The sequence below is a fragment of the Sus scrofa genome, chromosome 2, assembly GCF_000003025.6.
Source record: "Sus scrofa isolate TJ Tabasco breed Duroc chromosome 2, Sscrofa11.1, whole genome shotgun sequence".
In the NCBI taxonomy this organism is placed as follows: Eukaryota; Metazoa; Chordata; class Mammalia; order Artiodactyla; family Suidae; genus Sus; species Sus scrofa.
Genome location: NC_010444.4, coordinates 30,200,279 through 30,221,181, shown reverse-complemented (window position 1 = coordinate 30,221,181; position 20,903 = coordinate 30,200,279). Strand labels below are relative to the sequence as shown.

The following is a 20,903-nucleotide window of genomic DNA, read 5'->3' as shown; positions in this document are numbered from 1 at the left end:
CTACCTGCCAGCCCATGAATGGCTGGTAATAAAAATTTATTGAAAATTAGAAAAAAAAATGTCACTTATTCTAATTCCTCTGAAAGGGAGCACCGATGTTGCATATGAATAAACCCCTCCTTCCCCAGGACTAAACCACCATCCTCCCACCAGCCAACCCTCTAAATGGCACGGATTTAAAAATCTTGCAATTTTATTTGCATATAAAGGCCGCTAGATATAGAATATCACAATAAATTTAAAGAAAACAACTGCTTTCCTAAATTTCATTAACAAGATAACATAAAATAGAATAAAGCTCAACAGCATTTACAGTGGGAAAACAGAAATGACTATTAGCGACAATATTTTGTGCTAGCGAAGATTGCATCGACACACAGTGCAAAATGGGGGAGGGGAGGAAGGAAGGAAGAAGACAATTCAGGATATTTAAATATAAAGGACAACTAAGCCTTGTTTTAGTTAGCTTCCATTGCATCCATTTAAGTCTATACACGCCTGCGACTGTACCTAGATTTAACTCAAGCTCTTTAAGACCTTGAGCTCTGAGAAAATGTGTCAACTCCTTCAGACTTCTGATGCCCTGCTATCAAGCATCCCTTTACAGTTGAACTGTCCTTGGCACTATTAAATGCCTAACTTAGTCATAATACACAAAATATTTATATATATAAACCCATATTGAAAAGGAGTCTGCACGCTCATTTTTTTTACTGCATGAAATACCTGCTCTTGACAGATTCCATTTCCATATTTTTAAAGCTAAAGTAATTTAAAAGAAATAAACAAACCATGAGACCTTGTATAACCACAATATAGATCTCACTAGCTAAGCCGTCCTCTAAATGAGGGCTGTTTTCTTCCTCTGACACAGCTTTCTTTACAGGAAGAGTGGGAAGAAAAGACTTTTCCATGCCTACTTTTGTTGAGAAGATTGCTTTAAATCCGGGCCATGTCTGCAAAAAAGAAGCATTCCCAAGAAAAACAACAACAACAACAAAACATCAAAAAATAAAATACTTCAAACAATACTCTTAAACAGTTGTGCAAATCTGGTTGGTTTTTAAAACACTGCCGACCTGTTTCCTTTTTTTCTTTTTCTTTTTCTTTTCCAGCTTAAAGCATATTAAAATAAGACTTTTGTCACCTTTTCAAAAGAAAGCTTGGCTGTCCTTTGGCGAACACTAACAATTTACAATGGCGTGGCCTTTGAGAAAAACAGGAGTCATTTTACAAATTCACAACGCTCCTTTGATTCCAAACGGATGCCCCATTTAAAAAAAAGAAGAAGAAGCACAACCTCTAGCATCATTTGTGTTCCAGCAATTTACAAAAAGAACTCACAGGATCGGTAAATAAACAAGGAAGAGAATGTAAGTTTATAATTAGAAAAATGGCAGTTTTAGACCTTCCCTCGCATTCCAATTGGGCTTTTGGAGCTTCAGGAACCCTGTGGGTTTGGAAGGTCAAATATAATTGGAGGATTGGTCGGTTGAAAGCTGACTGTACACGTAGAGGCATTGATGTATGTTGTGTAACCGTCGGTCATGATGCCGTAACCTGTGGAGAGAGTGTCACGCTTACTGTAAAATATATCAGTGGGAAAATAATCTGTGATAGTGACTCAAGGTAGGGCCAGCAGACAAGGAAAACAAAAAAAGGTCTTTGCTGGAAGGCACTGAGATGAAATTTGCTGGAGCTTTCCCCCAGATATAACAGTTTTCAGAAGCTGCCTCCCAATTTTCTTTTTTCTTTTTTGGCTGTGCCGGCAGCATGCAGAAGTTCCCAGGGCCGACAGGGATCGAACTGAACTACAGCAGTGACAATGCCAGATCCTTAACCCTCTGAGCCATCAGGGAACTCCCTGATTTAATTTTCTTTAAAGGGAGAATCTTCCACTTTAAAGACAAGTGATTATTTTTTCTTTATTTAAACATCAGATTTGTCAGGGAGAGGCTGTGATTTCTTTACCAGTGAGAATAAAGAAGAAACATATTTTCCCTCTTGTAAATTATGATTTTCATTTCAAAGCCCTAGATTAACTGTGAAGTTCTAAGGAAGAGACGGAGTAGCATAAGAAACTCCTCAGGGGCAAATGCATCCATTATCCAAACCCCAAATGGGCTTCAGGACAGGTGAAAAGGGAAAGAATACAGTGCTGGGAGTTGGGAAAGACGAACGCTTAGCTTCCTTAGCAACAAGACAAGTTCTAAACTGACTCAATGCAAGCTACCAATAAGTGAACTTATTTCACTTGGGTTGTGTGGCTTTGATGCTGAGTTCCACTGCTTTCAAAAGAATCAGGTAATCAAATGCCCAAGTGATCTGGACAGATATCACCAAAGGACACTGCCTCCTACACTAACCTGGACACTGGATCAAGCAAAAACACTTCCCATATGCATTATAAATCTCTTGTGACCTATTAGAAGAAAGCTAAGAAAATTCCTCTGGTCTTTGGGTACATCTGTTCCTTTTATAAATTTTAACATGTTGAATTTTTTAGCATATTTGCAAATCCGCACATCTCCCTGGATACCTTCTATTTTGTCTTACAGCCTCTGCAATTAAGTTTGTAATTCTGTGTTGGTCTCAGGCTCTTCTTATGGCATAGAAAAATATATGTGTGGAAAAAGAAAATGATCAAACTCTAACGATAAGGTTTTTTTTTTTTTTTTTTTCATTCCATTTGCTAAAATTTCTCCAAGCAAGCCTGTGGAGAGCTTAATGAGGGTCAATGGAAAAATCTCTTAAGAAAAGAAAGGAGGCATTTCAAACGTGCACTGTTTAGTTCTGGGGTCATAAAGTCTTGTTATCTCTCTCCATCAAGAGGCTGGTATTTGCCCTCTCTCTGCCCTCTTCAGCTGTCCTAAGCGAATAAAAGCGAGACAAGTTTATTTGAATATGATCTCTTCCTTTTTAAGCAAGTTTATTATTTTGGGACTTTAGTGGAATTCCCCAATTGTCTGGCTAGTTTAAAGCTAATTAATGATTGAAAAAAAAAAAAAGCAAACTCATAGGCACGAGGCAGGAATTCAAACCCGATAACTGGTCCCCAGAAATGCTGTTGGGACATGATCTCCCATCCTCCCCCACCCGCAGCCTGTACCATGCCTTAGACAAGTGCCCACCTTTTCAGGATGATATCCGCTCTCTGGGAGCTGCCCGCCTAGCTTTCCATCCACTCAGCTCGTGCCTGCACTTGGAGTAAGCTGAATTTTCTCTGGTCTCAATAGGATGATTTTCAATATGCTGTTTATTGCTTGCCTAACCAGGAAGCCACTGGACTGTGGGCTTTGAAAAGCAAAATCTGGCGCCTGCCCACATACACACACCCACTGCACACAAACATTTCTAACCATGAGAGACTGGTATGGCCAGAAGACATAAGGCCTGCTGAAAGAAGGCCTGGCTTAAAAAAGTCAGGACAGACAAAACCTAGACTCCTGAAGCTTCCCATGAGGTTTTCTGGTTCTGTGAACTTGACTCAGCTTACCTAGAAAGGCAGAAAATGGCAACTGGACCAGTTCCCAAGTAGGGGAGATTTAATTAGGCTGTTTAACCTCAGCCCGGGTTAATAGCGCTGATTTCTGAGAAGTCTGAAATGGTTTTCTGAGATTAGCAATGTCTACCTGCAAAGCGTAGCTTCCGTCACTTCCGTTTTTTGTCTTTTTCCTTGCACATCCAAAGTTATTTTTTGGAGAAAGTCTTGTCTTCCTGGGTCTTTGCACACATGCCGTAGGAAACTCAGTATTTATAGGGAGGACGAGGCCATGGATGATATTTAGTCTAAAATCCATTTCTTCTAACACTCTCAAGGAGAAAATCTGACCTTTTTTTCCCCCCAGGGGTGCTTTCGAGCAGTGGTTATCAAACATTCTTCATGTTTCTATGAAGATTCCAGAATCTGTCCAGGGTTAGCGCTGTGTTTGCCAAAAGGTGGGCCAGACCTGGTTTCCTAACTCTCCATGCTGCTTAAAAGAGAGCAGCTCCACACAAAATATTTATCAGCAGCTTTATAAGTGGGTGTTTCTCCTAATGCTTGACCTTAGGAAAGGGTTGCACTGGTAAAAAGAGTTTGGGAACCACTGCTAGTACTCCCATGTAGCTAAAGTCTCTACTGCGGAATGCATCACGGACAATGACACAGCATGCTGTGAAGCCTTTCTCTCAGCCTTACCTTCATGGATTCCACCAAACACATGGAGTTTGGGCCGGACTCGCCGCTGGACTGTGTTTAAAAGCTCCACGCAGCCCACTCTCTGAAGTTCCTTTGGAACCCAGTCTCGAAAACCTAAGGGCAAAATGTAATCAATACTCTTAATTTTCTGCCTTCAGGTAAGGTTTCATTTAGACTTTCAGGAAGCTATAACTCACAGAAGGTTTATTACATTATCTGTAATCCTACCCTCTCCATTAAAGCTCACAATGGCTTTTAAGGAATTTTCACTTTGTCTTCTTTAAGTTCTTGAATTTTTTTTTTTTGTTTCCATCTTTTTTCTTCCTGTTAATTAACTTTTTTTTTTTTTTCCTGTAAGGTATTTGATTTATTCTGCCAAGGGCTTCAAATCTTCTTCATTGGCCCAATGACATTTATTCCCGGCAGTCCCATACTCTCTCTTTTTCTCTTAATTCAGTTATTTTCTCTCTTAAAAAAACCTGTATCTCTTATAGCAGTCTACTTCCAAGATGGCTCAAAGAAGAAGGGCTAGGAGGGGCTGCCTATAAACTGGCCACATGATACCCTGCTCTCTATAGACACATCAACTCTTAACCCTTGGTGGTTCCTGATGACCAAAGCTTAGGAATACCAAGTTCCTCCTTGAGTGCCCTCTCTGGCAATAGGGCAACCATGGTGACCTGGCAGTGGCATGCAGCAAACTGGGGCTAATTGACTACCTTTACATAAAAGCCACTTAGTTCTATGCTTGATGCGGAAAAATCCATAAAAACGGACATCAATTATAGCAGAAGTCAGCCATCTGAGTGATTATGGCCCGGAATGGAATCCAATCACCTCAGCAGGATAGGGTATAAAGAAGGCAGGTTGGACAAAAGGCTAAATCATCATCAGTGGGGATCCATTCCACAGCTCCATTAGGTGATTTCTACTATTCAGAAATGGTCAGGCAGAAAAGGAACAGGCTAGCTTATTCCACTTTGGCGGAACTGTAGAAACGAAGATGCAGCATCTCTGTAAAGACATGCTGGCTGGGGTGTGGGGAATGGACAGAGAGTTTGGGAAAAACATTGGATAAAAGTAGGGGCCCTATAAAAATCCAACCAGGGCTTTCGGGAGTTCCCTGATGGCTAGGTGGGTTAAGAATCTGGCCTTGTCACTGCTTTGGCTCAGGTTCAGTCTCTGGCCTGGGATCTTTCACATACCACAGGCGCAGTCAAAAAAAAAAAAAAAAAAAAAAAAATCCAACCAGGGGTTTCAAAACTTTGTTAATTAGAGGAAAAAAATTTGTAACCCACAGTGATTGTCTTAGTCCCTCATGGATATGTTTCTCATGAAGAGGGAAAATATCTCATTTCATATGCAATCACCTGAGAAAATGTCTTATTTGTACCGTAATAGTTAACATCCCATGTGCCAGGGCTCCCTTGCCAGCAGGAGAGGATTTGAGGGCAATTCTTACACCCAGCCAGCCCCCACCTCCTAGTCCAGAATGTCCACAAGATTCCCTGTTGGTTAAGGTTCAATGTTACCTTATGAAAACGTTGCCTGACCTTTCATTTTGGAACTTCTCGCTATGGATCTCTCTTTGCTATACGCACAGTCCCTCTGTGGATTGATTACTCCACCTTTACTTCAAAGAGAGGGAAGGCAACCTCCCTATTAAGTTTCTGGGATGTCTGAATTCTCTGGACGCTAGAAGTCAGACTTACTGTTACTGCCACTCACTTTCTGTACCAAAATTAATGGCCTGATGGCATCTATGAATCAACTAATCGTTCTGTTTAAAATTATATTCCAAATAATACCTTAAGTCTGTAAACATCTCTATGCTGAGGCTGCCCAAGTCCCTCACGGTAAACAGCCCATGGAGGATCGTGTGCCTGCACCAACAAGGAAGCTCAGGTAAAGAGTCAAGTTGGCCGGGATGAGGTCTCTCTAGGTTCTCTCTGTGTAACTCATGCAGCTCATGCTGATCGGAATAATCAGCCAGCTATTTGATACTTTAGTTAGCCTCTAAGGACTGCGGAATAGGGAAATTAATTCATTTTGACTTTTTTTGTTAGTTGGTTTTGCTTTTTTAGGGCCACACCTGCAGCATATGGAGATTCCCAGGTTAGGGGTTGAATTGGAGCTTCAGCTGCAGGCCTACACCACAGCCACAGCAACACAGCCACAGCAACGCAGGATCTGAGACGTATCTGTGACCTACACCACAGCTCATGGCAATGCTGGATCCTTAACCCACTGAGCAAGGCCAGGGATCGAACCCGCAACCTCATGGTTACCAGTCAGATTCTTTTCCACTGTGCCACAATGGGAACTGCCAATTCATTATGACTTGATAAAGGTTACTGATAAGTAGAATCTTCTAAAATGTGAAGGCAGGGGGTGGTGACACTGAAGCTTTGAAAAAGTTCAGTAAGTGTTGATTTTGTACAAATATGTACAATTTCTCTGTCTGCAACAGAACTGGCTCCCCTTCTTTTGCTCCCTGCCCCCTCACCCCCACCATCATTAATGAGCACTTCCTTTGTCAGGGTGGGAAGGCATCATTAAGTGGTGTGGAGGGGGAAAATACCTACATATTAGGGGATTTTTTATTTTTCAGGCTGACAAGAGGAGGGAAGGGACATGGATAGCAACCCCAGACCACAGAGAAAAATCTGTGAAAATCATTCAGTTTTGTATTTAAGTGTTTTCTCCCTCTTTCCAAATCAAGATGATCAAGAAAACTTTTCTAGCATGGTACATTTAACGACTTGTGAAGAGGATAGATTCCCTGTTATGTGGTTTTTAACACAATTGAAAAAAAAAAAACTCTCCTACTGAAATGGAAACATCTAAACTGCCTGAGCATACCTTAGTTTGATCAGGAAGGATGCTGGCATAATAGGTACCAAGGAGACCGGAGGGTCCAGGTGGTAGTCCCGTGTGAACTATGATCTGTGGCTAAGCCAAACGCTAACAAGCTCAAGTACAAGATAATTATATAAATCAAATAATAATCTTCTGACCCATAATCTGGGTAACTGCAGATAGCTTTGAAGCATACTGACAGTCTAAACCCGGATAAAGGACTGTATCTGTAAAATGATGATGATGATGGAGTTCCCGTCGTGGCACCGTGGTTAACGAATCCGACTGGGAACCATGAGGTGGCGGGTTCAATCCCTGGCCTTGCTCAGTGGGTTAAGGACCCGGCGTTGCTGTGAGCTGTGGTGTGGGTTGCAGACTTGGCTCGGATCCCGCGTTGCTGTGGCTCTGGCGTAGGCTGGTGGCTACAGCTCCGATTTGACCCCTAGTCTGGGAACCTCCATATGTCGTGGGAGCGGCCCAAGAAATAGCAAAAAAAAAAAAAAAATGATGATGATGATGATAATGATGTTTTTTGGATGCACTTGTGGAAGTTCCCAGGCCAGGAACTGAACCCACGCCACAGCAGTGACAACACCTAATCTCCACATTAGGCCATCAGGGAATGCCTATGATGAGTAACTTTAAGTAATAGTCAATACAAGTCCTTACTTAGCACCTTAGTGGAAAAAAAAAAAAAAAGACAAAAGGATTCTTTGCTTGTATAATTAGCTCAATGTTATATATTAAAGATCTCCTAATTTCACTCTTACATGGAAAAGGAAAATGAATTCCTTTAAATGAAAGTTTCCATCATTTCATTGCCATTCAAAGGCCCCTGTGACTGGGAGGTCTGTGTCTTTCTTCTAGTCCCTCTCCCACCCCCCGCCCTTACTCCAAAGTGAAGAAAGTTCTTAAAATAAATGATCAAACTCAGAAGACTGTGGTGCTCTATACTCATCTAATTTCCCCTGACTTGACTAAATCAAAAAATTTAATTTCACAAACACCTGTAAGCCCAGCAGAACTGCTGAGTTTAATTATCATATAGGGTTTCTTTAAAAACGCGGATTTTTCTTTTGTATTCACTTTCTTTTTCTTTTTTTGGAGAAAAATGATTAGATCCCTGACGCATTATTCATTCTGCGTGGGGGAATAAAAGACATCACATATGACGCAAGAACAACCTTTGCTTCACTTACCTAGAGGAGGTCCGTGTGTCATGAGAATGTCAATGCCCTCGGGGATGAGGTTCCACTTGTCCAGCAGAGACTGACCTCTGGGTAGGTTAAAGCCCCATCCATTAAACCACGGGGTCCTTTGGGGGAGATAATGCAAATGGTATCAGGCCAGCAGAGCCACGTTTCTGCTCTACAATAGTTCTCTCTCGCACATTCCCCCACGGTTTGCATTGCTCTCTTTTCTCTTTTTGATGGTTGGCCCTGGCAGCAGGATGCTTTTTTGTTGACTGCTTCAAAACCCAACCATCTGAAAGCTAGTGTGAAGCCTACGAATTGTTCCAACTAGAAAGGGGCAAGAGAGCCATTACAGCGAAGACTCTCCCAGCAGACCTCTATCAAAATCTGAACAATGCTTGGTCTTCCCCCAAATCTAAAGGTGTCCAACCCAGATCCAAAGCATGACCACTCTTCCTGTGGCGCCTTGAGGCTAAGAGATTCCACCAGTACTCCTGCTTTCTCCCCATCACTGTGGCGTTGCTTCACCAGAAGGTCTCTTAGTGAAATCTTTGGAGAAAAGGACAGGTCCTCTGAAGCAGAAACCTCCGTACATAGAGATGGTTTGAATATCCTGGACTAAGAACGATGAAAAAATATGAGGGGTTCTGAAAGGTGAGAAGGACACGGTGAACAAAAAGCCAAGATGGAATCTTCCTCCTGTCACCAGAGGGAAGATTTCTGGGGACACCCCTGGTCACTCTGGAATTCACCGTCCTGACAGTGAATGTGAGCATTTCACCCTCCCAGGAACTTCTGCTCCAGGGGAGAGTTTCTCACCTCGGTGCTCTATGCAGAAATGAGTGGGGTCTTTGTCCACCTAACGAGCCTTTCTAATTGGAGCTGAAAACATCTCTACCATTTATACTCACTCTAGAACTATCTCTCTTTTTTTTCTCTACAAACACTATAGTCTAAATCACATAAGAAGCAAATCAGTGCCCAGTGCTGTCCTATTCCCAAACATCCAGATGGAACCATTATTTTTCTAAGAATTTAAATGATTGTTTTTTCCATTCTAGCTGGTTTACAATGTTCTGTCAATTTTTTACTGTACAGCAAGGTGACCCAGTCACACATACACGTATACATTCTTTTTCTCACTTTATCCTCCATCATGCTCCCTCATAAGTGACTACATACAGTTCCCAGTGCTATACAGCAGGATGGAACCATTATTTTTCAACACCAACACTCTTTTGCTCTGTAGGAAAATTGCAATTTTCTAGGGTGCACATGTAACAGATGAGATGGTTAATTTTCTGGCTAAGCTCAACTTTTCCCTGAAGCTTAAGCAGCCCCTTCCATGCCTACCGAGAGGTACCCCTGTATACAAGGGCACAGCTAATCAAATAGAGGGGTGGCTATTACGTAAAGCCAATCACAGGCCAGACTAATCAGTCTTTCAAGACTCTGTCTCAGAAATGCTGACCAGCACTCATTTGGTGGTGCACATGCACAGTCAAGGCCAGAGGTGAAAGGATGGCACCCGAAAGCCACGTGAAAATCCACGTTACCATATGAGAACTGCAGTTTCCACTGAGGTGGCTGAGAGACTAAATTCCAGAGATAAGTGACTACGTGGCTCCAGCTAGAAAGAGAAACCAAGGAAGTATTTGACATGGTTCCTAACCACTCTCCATGTCCCTAAGCCATCCTCAGGAAGCTTACTTCTTTGTTTTTTTTTTTTTTCTTTTTCTTTCTTTCTTTTTTTTTTTACTGTGCCCATTGCATTTAGAAGTTCCCGGGCCAGGGACTGAACACATGCCACAGCAGTGATCTGAGCTGCCACAGTGACAATGCCAGATCCTTAACCACAAGGGAATTCCAGGAAGCTTATTAACAATCACAATAGCTACACAGCAATGATAATCATTACTGAGGTTATTACTTTTTGAGTGTTTCCTTTATGTCAAAGTACTGTTCTAAGCACTTTATTTGTATTAACACATTTAAACTTCACAGTGAGCTCATGGGGTGGGTGCTATTATTATTTTTTTCTTACTCTATTTTATTCACACTTAAGTTTTTGCTGTTGTTGTTGTTTGGCTGCAGTGTGCAGCAGACCGATGTGGGATCTCAGTTCCCAGATCTGGGACTGAACCTGGGCCAAAGCAGTGAAAGCACTGAGTCCTTACCACTAGACCACCAGGGAACTTTCTGGTGGGTATTATTATTAACCACATTTCACAGATGAGGAAGCTGAGGCACAGAATGGGCAAGTAAACACAACCAATAAGTTGGATGTAAACCTAAACAGTCTGGTTTCAAAACCCAGACTCTCAACCACGATGCAGCTCCTCTTATATGCTACCTGAATCAACTTACTACTTGCCCTGAGGAAGCCTCCTCTGTCTTCTTTCAAGTTTGAGTGTCCTCTTGCTTGAAGCCAAATGAGCGCTGAACTGGAATAATGCATCAACTGTGTGGTTCTGAAATCCAGCTGTGAGGTGCCGGCATGCACACCAGTGGTTTTTGCCTGCCCAACTCCCTACCTCCTTTGGGTAACAACATCCGGCTTTCTTCTGGCATACCTTTCCCTCCCCCACTCAGTACCTGTACTCTGGTGAGGCTGACTCATCCATGGTCAGAGTGAGAGATGTACTGCCTCCCCCTGAATAGTGACTGGTCTAGGGATGAACATGTGACCCAAGACGGGCCAATGAGAGTCATCCTCAGGACTGTGTTGGCACTACCGAAAAAGAAGTCATGGTATCCTCTCTGGGATCCCAAGTCTTGAGAGCTTTGTAAGCTTGCTGTTGCCTGGGAGCTATCTCAGCCACCATGCAGACAGCCTGTGCTTGAGAGGTAAACCAACACAAAGAATGCCAAGCCAAGAAACTGAGTGCCTTGGTGGCCTTGTCAGACATGGGGAGCCAGCTGTACTTGAAGCCTATCACCTATTTCTTCCAAGTATATAAGCCAGCAAAATCCTTTTCTTCTTCTAAGCTTGAGTTAGATCCTGGTTCTTGCAATGGAAAGAGTCCTAAAATATCTAGTTATTGTATTTAGTGTAGAAAGGACCTTTGTACCTATGGTAGGCAATAATTACCCCCCCCCCAAGATGTCCATGTTCTAATCCTTGGAACCTATAAATATATGACATCACATGGCAAAGGAGGATCAAAAGTGTGCTGATGGGGTTCAGGAGCCAATCAGCTGATCTTAAACCAGGAAGATTATCTTAGTTAATCACCTGATCACCTGGATGGGTCCAGTGAAACCACAAGGGTCACTACAAGTGGAGAAGGGAGGTAGAAGAAGAGATTAAAGTGATGCAGTGTAAGAAGGACTCAACCTGCTGTTGCCAGATTTGAAGAGGAAGAAGAGGAGCATAAGCCAAGGAATGTGGGCATCCTCTAGAGGCTGGAAAAGTTAAGGAGAGAAAACAATTGCTCCTACAGAGCCTCCAGAAAAGAGTGCAGCCCTGCTGACACCTGGATTTCAACCTGCTGAGACCCATGAGAGACTTCTGACCAAAAGATTGTGAGGTAATGAATATGTGTTGTTTTTGATGAATGAATAAAGAAGATGTGATACACACACACACACACAGAGGAATACTACCCAGCCATAAAAAGAATGAAAATGTACCATGTGCAGCAACCTGGATGAATGTGGAGGACATTATGCTAAGCGAAATAAGTCATACAGAGAAATTCAAATACTGTATATAATACTTACATGTGGAATCTAAAAAATTCAGTAAACTAATGAATATAACCAAAAAAAAAAAAAAAAAAAAAAACAGGCAAACTCGCCAGATACAAAGAACAAGCTAGTGGTTACCAGTGGGGACAAGGAAGGGAAGAGAGGCAAGACAGGGGAAGGGGAGTAAGAGGTACAAACTATTAGGTATAAAATAAGCTATAAGGATACACTGTACAACGTGGGGAATGTAACTAATATTTTAATATAACCATAAATGGAGTACATCCTTTAAAAATTGCAAATCACTGGCGTTCCCGGTGTGGCTCAGCAGTTAATGAACAGCTAGTATCCATAAGGGCACCAGTTTGATCCCTGGCCTCGCTCCGTGGGTTAAGGATCCGAGTTGCCGTGAGCTGTGGTGTAGGTCACAGATGTGGTTTGGATCCCGAGTTGGTGTGGCTCTGGTGTAGGCCGGTGGCTACAGTTCCACCTCGACCCCTAGCCAAGGAACCTCCATATGTCGTGGGTGCGGCCCTAAAAAGACAAAAAAAAAAAAAAAAATTGTGAATCACTCTATTGTATGCTTGTAACATGTAATACTGTACAGCAACTATATTTCACTAAAAACACTTAAAAAATATGTGTTTAAGCCACTAAATTGGTGGTGATTTGTTATAGCCGTGATACAAGACTAATACAGTATCCAAAATGTCTGAGCTAGTTATAAAATACAGGGACAGCGAGTGGCCTGAGCCTCACCCAGTAGGCGAGCATATGTTCAGTCAACACAGCTCTTCCACAGCCAGACTGTCTGTCTTGCCAGCCAGGATGCCATGGTTCCCTCTGAGGAAAAGGCAGTGCTCACTTTCTCATCCAGTCCGTCAGGATGCACCTCACATCGCGGGTCTGGGAATGATGCAGGTAGAGCCTTTCGGACTCAATGAATCAACCCCTTCCTCTCTCGCCTTCCAGGACTCCCTGCCTTCTGAATCTTGCACATTTTCATTAGAGTCTAAAATAGAGCATTCCCCAGTTTGGGAGGCTCATCTTCCCGCTTTGGTTCACAATATTAACCCTCTTCCAAGATTTGTTTTAAAAGTTAGAAGAAAAAAAAAAAGTCCAGTTCAGAACCCAGTGAAAACTCGGTGAGCATTCTGGCATGAGGGAGAGAAAAATAAGCAAAAACATCTGTTTTCCTAGATTTTGAAAACAAGCTTCTGGGCCTATGGTTCCTGACTGAATGGTGAATAAAGAAGGGTTTGAAAGAGTCCCAAGCACACCCAAGTAGTTGGTACAATGAGGGGCTCTGATTTCCCTGCCAGAGTGTGTCTGAGGGCAGTCAGCCTCTGAGCCCCGGGATACCCCAGGGGCTTCCAGAGTCTAAGGAACGGGACTTAATTTTTTCACTCTTTCCAGTTTTCCCTCGTAGAATTTTCTCTTGGAAACCCACAGCCCTATTCCCCCAGGAAATGCTCAGTTTTACAAGTGCTCTGTAAAAGATTAAGACAGGCCCATGGTCTATAGATACCTTAAATTTTATTTGGTTAACGTTAAGCCTGTGACAAAATCCAGACGTTTCCAAGTTAAGGGTAAACTTTGAAAATGTTTGGCTTTTCTTTTGACTCAAACCTGTACTTGCATGAGAGCAAGAGAGAGGTTAAGTTATAAGGAAATGAACATTTATCAAGTCCCTGATACACTGGTACATACAGGTGTGGTTTAAGCTAGACAGTTACATTTAATTCTTTATAACAACCCTTGAGCTAGGTATTCTCAGCTCTGTTTTTATTTCTTTAATTTCTTTTTTATTTATTTGTTGGCCACACCCAGAGCATGTGGAAGCTCCAGGATCAGGGATCGAACTCAAGCCACATCAGTGACAACGTAGGATCTTTTAACTGCCAGGCCACCAGGGAACTCCCAGCTCTGTTTTCAGATTAAAAAGCCTGAAGATGAGTGCTATCAAGTAATTCGTACATGGTTCCAGATTGGTCAGTAGTAGAACCAAGATTTGAACACAGATCTGCTGGTTCCAAAGCCTGTGTTCTTTTGTTGCACAAGGCTTAACTAAAAGCTTCCAGCCTGGATTTGATTTTGGCCCTCACGTAGGTAAACAGAGCTGATCCATGCAGTCCCTTAGGGTGTACACTGCGCAACTCCAGAGGGTGCCATGGCATTGTGTGATGGAGGTGGCCCTGGTGAAAATGCAGTATGACTTGGACAATGCTGGTATGGCTTTTCTTGGATGTTTACTATTCCTCTAGATCCTCCAGATCAGGCCTTTTCCATAAGACAATGACCAGGACATGGGAAAAGCAGCCCGGTGATGGGTTCTAGAATGATCCCAGCATGGTGTAACAAATGGGGCATATATAAGTGGGAGACTCGTGTGCTAATTCACAGTCAGGCATCAATTCACTAACTCACATGACCGTTAGGTAAAGAAGGGGCCCGTTTCCTCCTCTGAGCGAGGAATGAGTGGGCAGATGCGGTTGTGGGAGTTCAGGATTGCTTTTAGGCTGCAGAACTCTTATGCAGAAGCCCCAGCCCAAGGTAGGTACATGCAGGGGCGTTCTGGCCCAGAACTGGGACAAAGGGGCTCTGAACCTGCTAACTCCCTCAGCCCCTTCCTCCTTTCTGACCTATGCTCCTGAGCACAGCTGGCACAACCTGGCACTTGAGGGTCTTTCCATGATCTAGAAATCCTCGAGTTCTATCATTCTGTGCAAGATTATCAACGTTCTGAGTAAATGCTGTGAATTGCTCTCAATGAATTACCTAAATTGCCTGTAAGGGACCGAGACCAGCGTGGGAGAAATAGCTGCTCAGAGCAGAGACCGAATGTGTCAGCATCAATGAATAATGCTTTATCCAGTTGAGTTTCAACCTGAAACACGAAACCCCAGCAGTGAGCCCATCAGGGGATCACTGGAAAATGTGTGCACGGCCAACCTCCAGAGCCCCACAATGCGTTTTGTTCTGTAGCAAAGGGGAGGCGAGGGAGGGAAGGAGAAGAAGGAGGAGGAGGGAGGAATCAAGGGAACAATGTCTACTGCCTCGGCCAAGGACTTAATAATTAGCTGTGACTAACAAATGCCACATGGGAACCGACTTGTAAGAAAATGTCCCACAAAGCACCCCATTGCCAGTGGGCCAATCTGAGCCTGCGACTGCCCCTCCTAGACAGGGATTAGAAAATCCTGGAAGGAATGGGAGGACTTCAGCTGCTTGAAGCCAGTGGACCAAAGCCTTGGGTGGATGGAAGCGGAGGATGCTTTCAAGGCTCCCTCTCCCTGCTCTCAGAGTTAGAGGTACTTGGCCTCTCCCGGCTGAGAGTTCAGAGGCAGGTGCTCCGCGAGTTCACATAGCCAGTACTTGTTCCAAACAATGTCAATACAAAACAGGTTTGATCTATGGAAGCTCGCTGAGATGAAATCGCTGCAAAGGTCATCTGTGTTTGCCATACACAATGCCGTGGTGCGGGTGGAAGGGAGCTGCCGGAACATAAATCCCAGGTGTGGACAGGTGAATGGCTGTTCGCTCTTCCACCAACTTCGGTGGGGACTGGGAGAAAGCAGGATTTGGAAACGAGACGTTGCTATGTGTTCACAGCCCTGGTGTTGGTCAGTGCCAACAAATGCCCCGTGGCCCAGTGGGTCCTGGGCAGGTTGCATCACAAGGACCTGGGATTCTTACAGATACAGTCTCCTGGGTGCCTCCTGCGGAGGTTAGAGCTGGAAGCCCTGGGGCGGCTCTGCTGGGATTCTGCACCTGAAGGCTGTGAGGGAAAAAAGGGCAAGTTCACGGAACACCCAGATTTAAGTAAGAGCTGGTGCGGTGGCTATGCCACTTAAAATTATGAGAACCTGTTTTTTTTTTTTTTTTTTTTTAAAGTTAGCCATTCTTGTTTTGGAGGCAGTGGGCACAAGTGTGGATTATGGAGTCAGACAGACCCACATTCAAGTCCCAAGTCTGCTACTTACTGGCTTCTGGGAGCCTCAGTCACCTCATCTTTCAAAAAGAAACAGAATATCCACCTATGTTGATCAAGTGAGATAATGAGATAATTTACGTAAAACTTTTGGCAGAGTATCACCACAGAGTATTAATGTAGAGCTTTTCATTTATATATGATATATGCTGACAGTGTGTGTATGTGTATATATATACACATACACACGCAAATGTGCAAGTTATTTTTCTCTCTCTAGAATTTCACGAGCTACGGTTCATCAAATCATAGACCCTGTTGCTCTAGACTCTGGAAGAGTCCCCAGTGCATAGACAAGCATTACTAGATGGCGAGATAAGGCCTGATTTCCTCCAGCTGATTACTTATTAAAAGGCATTTCCTTGGCCCACTATCGAGTGGAAGTTTTTCAGAAAGGCACTCACTCCTTCTTCGCCCGCTGGCTGGCTCAGTCTTGCATAGACAATCCCGTGGAATGTGAGAAGCACAGGGCAAACGGTTAGTCAAGGCTGCTTAGCTGGCAAGTACAGGTGGCTAGTTTTTGACAGGATTTTAAATTGGGGAAGTTCAAGGAAGAGGGTTGCTTTGGGTCCTTGGAATATTTATAATAGGGGGCTCGGAGAGGTTCACTGGAGGAATTGACGCGCTGCTAATTAAAGCCATCACTGCCGCCTGGCACTTCTGTTAAGCAAAACTCAGAAAGGGAGCCACTTTCCACATCTCCTTTCTTTTCTAAATGGTGGCGCTTCAGAATTGCAACCTCCTCCGCACCCGGCACTTCCAGACGCCATCGGCCCCTCTCCGACTGCACATCACACCAGGTCCAAGAGAGGCTAATTTAACCACCGCTGGTTAAAATCACACCGCACTTCACAGCGCCTTTCACATGCCATGAAGCTGTCATGATAATTCTTGATCTCTGGCTCACCTGACAGCTCAGCCCTCCCTTGACTGCAAGGCTTCCCGTCAGTTAGAAATAGCAGTTTCCCCGGCACCAGATGTGTCATCCTGAATATCCAGATGAAAGGCAGACACCTGCCCCGCTCCGCTCCTTGCCTCCCTTTCTCTCTGGAGCTCTGGAGTTTGTTTGAGAAGCCAGCCTTCTCCCTCCCCAAGCCCATCCCCTTGGCAGCCTGGAAGTCACTCTTCCATGCAATTAAAAAGATGTCTCACATTAGGCCACGGAAGAACCTCACGTCGTGCAGCAAAGACAACGCACAGAGCAACTGCCATCCATAGGAGAGGGACGGAAAGCTTAACTCTGGGGCAAGATTGACACCCCGGCAGCTGCCTGGGAGGCTCTCCTCCGCCAAACCCCAGGCCCAGCTGCCTCCAGAAGGCCGTGCCGGCCTCTCTCCCGCCAGCTGTCTAGTCCCATTACCTCACTATGACTTTGAGGCTTGGTCTTTCATTATGAGGTCCTTGGGATGAAAAGAGATACTGTTTTGATAAAGGGCAGGCCTGGGTGAATAACAGGGTCTGTTGCTGTTAACAGAACAGGAACAAATCATACCCAAGGTAGTTACCTGAGGCCCATGAGCTGCAAACAAGGGCTTTGTAAACCCAGGCAGCACACTCCGCTGTCTTTACAGACACATCAACAGTGTCCCCTTTTGGGAACTAATAAGGAGCAAGTGGCAAAATTAAGCCTCTGTTACCCATTTCCCACTCTCCTGCTGAAGAAGAGATGGTAGATGCAGAATTTGCTTCAGGAACCAAGGAAAACAACAACAACAATGCGACCTGTTTTTGAACTTGGTGTGCCCTGAATTATTAAAAATAATGTTACAGCATCTGCCTGGCCCTCCCAAGCATACCTGCCTTTAATCTTATAAACAAGTTCACAGCAGGAAGAGGAAGACTTTCAATCCATTTCCTTCTCATAGGGCTGTGAGGGAGACTATTCCCAGCTGTCATGCAGAGAGCCTGATGGGGGACGGGGAGGACAGACAGCAGGACTTCTGTCTTGGTGGGCAGGTAAAGTGGACTTCTGGTCTGTCCTGGAGCTTCCATGGGCGGCTCTTTGCTTTGCAGCCGAGGAAATCAGAGGACCAGGTACCAGAGCGCCCTGACCAGAGGATGGGCCTTGAACTGAGCAGCCCTCAAAGGGACCTGCATTGATTGATATCTAATCCCCAGCAGGGAGAATTCTTCAAAGAGGGACATCACAGCTGAGTTTGAAAGAAAAAGGGAGGCTCAAATAGATGGAGAGAAGTAGAGAAAGAAAAGCAGTATTCATCTTTTTTTTCCCCCCAATATTTTTTACTGCGGTAAAATACATAAAACATAAAATGTAATAGTCTAACCATTGCAAGTTTATAATCAGTGGCATGAAGTATATGCACGATGTTGTACAACCACCACTACGCTCCATCTCCTGAACTTTTTCATCATCTCTGATAGAAGCTCTGTACCCACTGACTACAGCTCCCATCCCTTTTTCCCCCAGCCCCGTGGCAACCACCATCCTACCTTCTGTCTCCATGAATACGACTACTCCAGATGCCCCCAGCTAAGCGGGATCTTAGCAAATTTGTCTTTGGGGTCTGGCCTATTTTGTTTAGCATAATCTGTTCAAGATTCATCCATGCTGGAGCATGTGTCAGAAATTCACCCTTTTTAGAGCTGAAAAATATTCCACCCTATGGATACACAACATTCACTTTTTTTCATCTAAGGTTTCTGAAAGTCTGGGATACGCCAGGCACTGAGCTTGGTCATAAGGCACCATGGGCGATACGTCTGAACCCCTTTCTTCAGGAAGTGCACAGGTAAGGGGTCAGAAACCTGGAGCATGGGATCAGCCTGGCCCTCCTCGGGCATTTAATCATTCAGCAGACATGACCAGGATGCCTGTTATAAGCCAGGTTCTGGCAAGGAAGCTCCTGGGAATATAAAACTGAACAGCTTCCAGCATAAACACACAGCTCGCCATTTCACTCGTAAAGCTGCCCTGGACAGAAGTCTTTAAATGCTGGCTTTCATTCCTAAGTAACCTAATTTCCGAGGAGCTTGGGGAACATGAGAATGACCTGAGAATGAATCCAGCAATTCCAAGTGCAGACCTGCCAGGTGGTAACCTGCAGCATAGCTGGCAGGACTTTGAAGGGGAGGGCGCCTTCCTCATCCTCCTGCACACTCCCTAGGAAGGGTCTGCAGTTAATGCCAGGACCACCAACCACAGAACCACATCCTACTGGAGAAAGAGTCTGCAAGGGCAGCGTGTGTCATGTGCCTGGCTGGCTCTAAAGCACGGGACCAACAGGACAGGGGAGGAGGCAGGAAGACTGCCAGGTACTCAGCATCTGCCCCACCCCACACCATAGACACGTCACAGGATCCTAGGTGGAAGAGGGTCTTTTCTATCTTAGGTTTCCCAAAAGAGTAAGGAAGAGGAAAGGTGGGTTTAGGATTCGTTGGATTTGATCTTGTTTCACAGTGAACGCTTTAAGAATTGATGTTAACAGATAGGGATGGAACCTCTGTCTCCAAAGACAGGATAATATAATATTTTATGATATTTAGTTTAGAATGTGTCTGTGTGAGCGTGTGTTGTTACACATTTACTTGGTTGATGCTGGTTTCTTTATATACAACTTTATGTTTGGGGAAACCAGGGGGATATAACCTGGGGAGGACTGTACTGGGAAGAAAGCCTGCCTCTGAAAACACAGAACCAAAGAGAAATAAGTGATAAACAGACCATAAACTACTAGGCAGTCGTTCACTAAACATGACAAGGAGGAATGGAAGTTCAATGACTTTGACTTTGGTCTGGTTCACCATCATATCCCTAGCACCTGGCAGGGATGCTTATGCATCTGTCACCTGAACTAAGAATGAGTGTTCATGAAGAGTTTGTAACTTCATAAGAACATGTGCATTCCTTGATGGCCAGTGGAAAAGTCACTGTGCAGATTGGCATGAATGCAAGTAGAAAGAAACAGACCAAGATGCTGAGTGGTTATTATCTCAGGGACGGGAAAAGAATTAGGGGTGCTGATTGTCCTTCCTTCTATCTGTCTATTATTCTCTACTTTTTTTCTATACTGACCATGTATCATTTGGAAAAATTTTCATCCAGCGTGATCTCCATACAGTCAAATGCAAGTCAGAAGAGAGAGAGCTGGAGAATTCATTATCTGCTTAGACTGCAAAGCAACTTCTTCCAGAGGGTGAAGAAACTGGTGGGTCTGGGGGACTTGAGCGCAGGCAGCTGATGCAGGGTTTCCTTTCTTTCTCTCTTCCTCCCTACTGCCTTTTGTGGGGACAGAAAGGCATCGAGCAACAGAGTGTTTTATTCATTTAAGTAATTCATTGCATGTTTACTGAGCACCGGCTACATGCCTGATTGCCGGTGGTGGGTCATCTTCCATTTTTCTGAGGAACTTCAGTTTAACGGTAGATAATATTATATAACTGTATAGCATTCTGTTCTTTACAAATAATTGTCAGATTTATTAGCTTGAAACAGCCCCGAGCAGTGGGCAAGGTGTTAATTATAGAGAACATGGTATACAGAAATGGTAATTTTAGTAACTTGCCCAGGGTCACCTACAGCTGAGGTGGCATGGTCATAATTCTGTAGTCCAGTAATTTCAGAGGCAGAGTTAAAAGTTCGACAGACCTGGGTTCAAATTCTGACTGCTTTGCCCTCAGCCATGTGACCTGGGGCAAGTTCATCCGTCTGATCTCAGTTTTCTCATCCACACAGTGGCAATCGGAGGACCAACGATACAGGTTTGTTGTGAGGATTGAATGTGATGGTACATGCAATGCCTTCAGCCCAGTGTGTGCCCCTTATGAGGAATTCACGGTTAGCTCTTGTTGTCATCATCATTCTGAATGTTAATATCATTGTAAATATTAGGTTCGCCTACCCTTTGGTTTTGTCTTCTACTTTATTTTCTTCATACTCCCACAAAGTGCCCTCTTTCTCCCTTTGTAGATCCCCAAGAACTGAGTGGATCTATCCTGAAACAGTGAGTGACAGCATCTGGATACAGGTGGA

The 20,903-nt window shown here is 44.0% G+C and overlaps 1 protein-coding gene across 4 annotated transcripts in view; it reads right to left on the bottom strand.

Annotated features, from left to right (window-relative positions):
* Positions 176-20,903, bottom strand: part of MPPED2 (metallophosphoesterase domain containing 2) — a 180,665-nt gene continuing 159,937 nt past the window's right edge. For all 4 annotated transcript variants that reach the window (XM_003122896.5, XM_005661064.3, XM_005661063.3 and 1 more), the window contains exons 5-7: positions 8,239-8,354; positions 4,181-4,294; positions 176-1,560 (exon numbers count right to left, since the gene is read on the bottom strand). In XM_003122896.5, the coding sequence (XP_003122944.2) occupies positions 1,442-1,560; positions 4,181-4,294; positions 8,239-8,354 (349 nt within the window). In that variant the 3' untranslated portion in view covers positions 176-1,441. The remainder of the gene's footprint in view (positions 1,561-4,180; positions 4,295-8,238; positions 8,355-20,903) is intronic.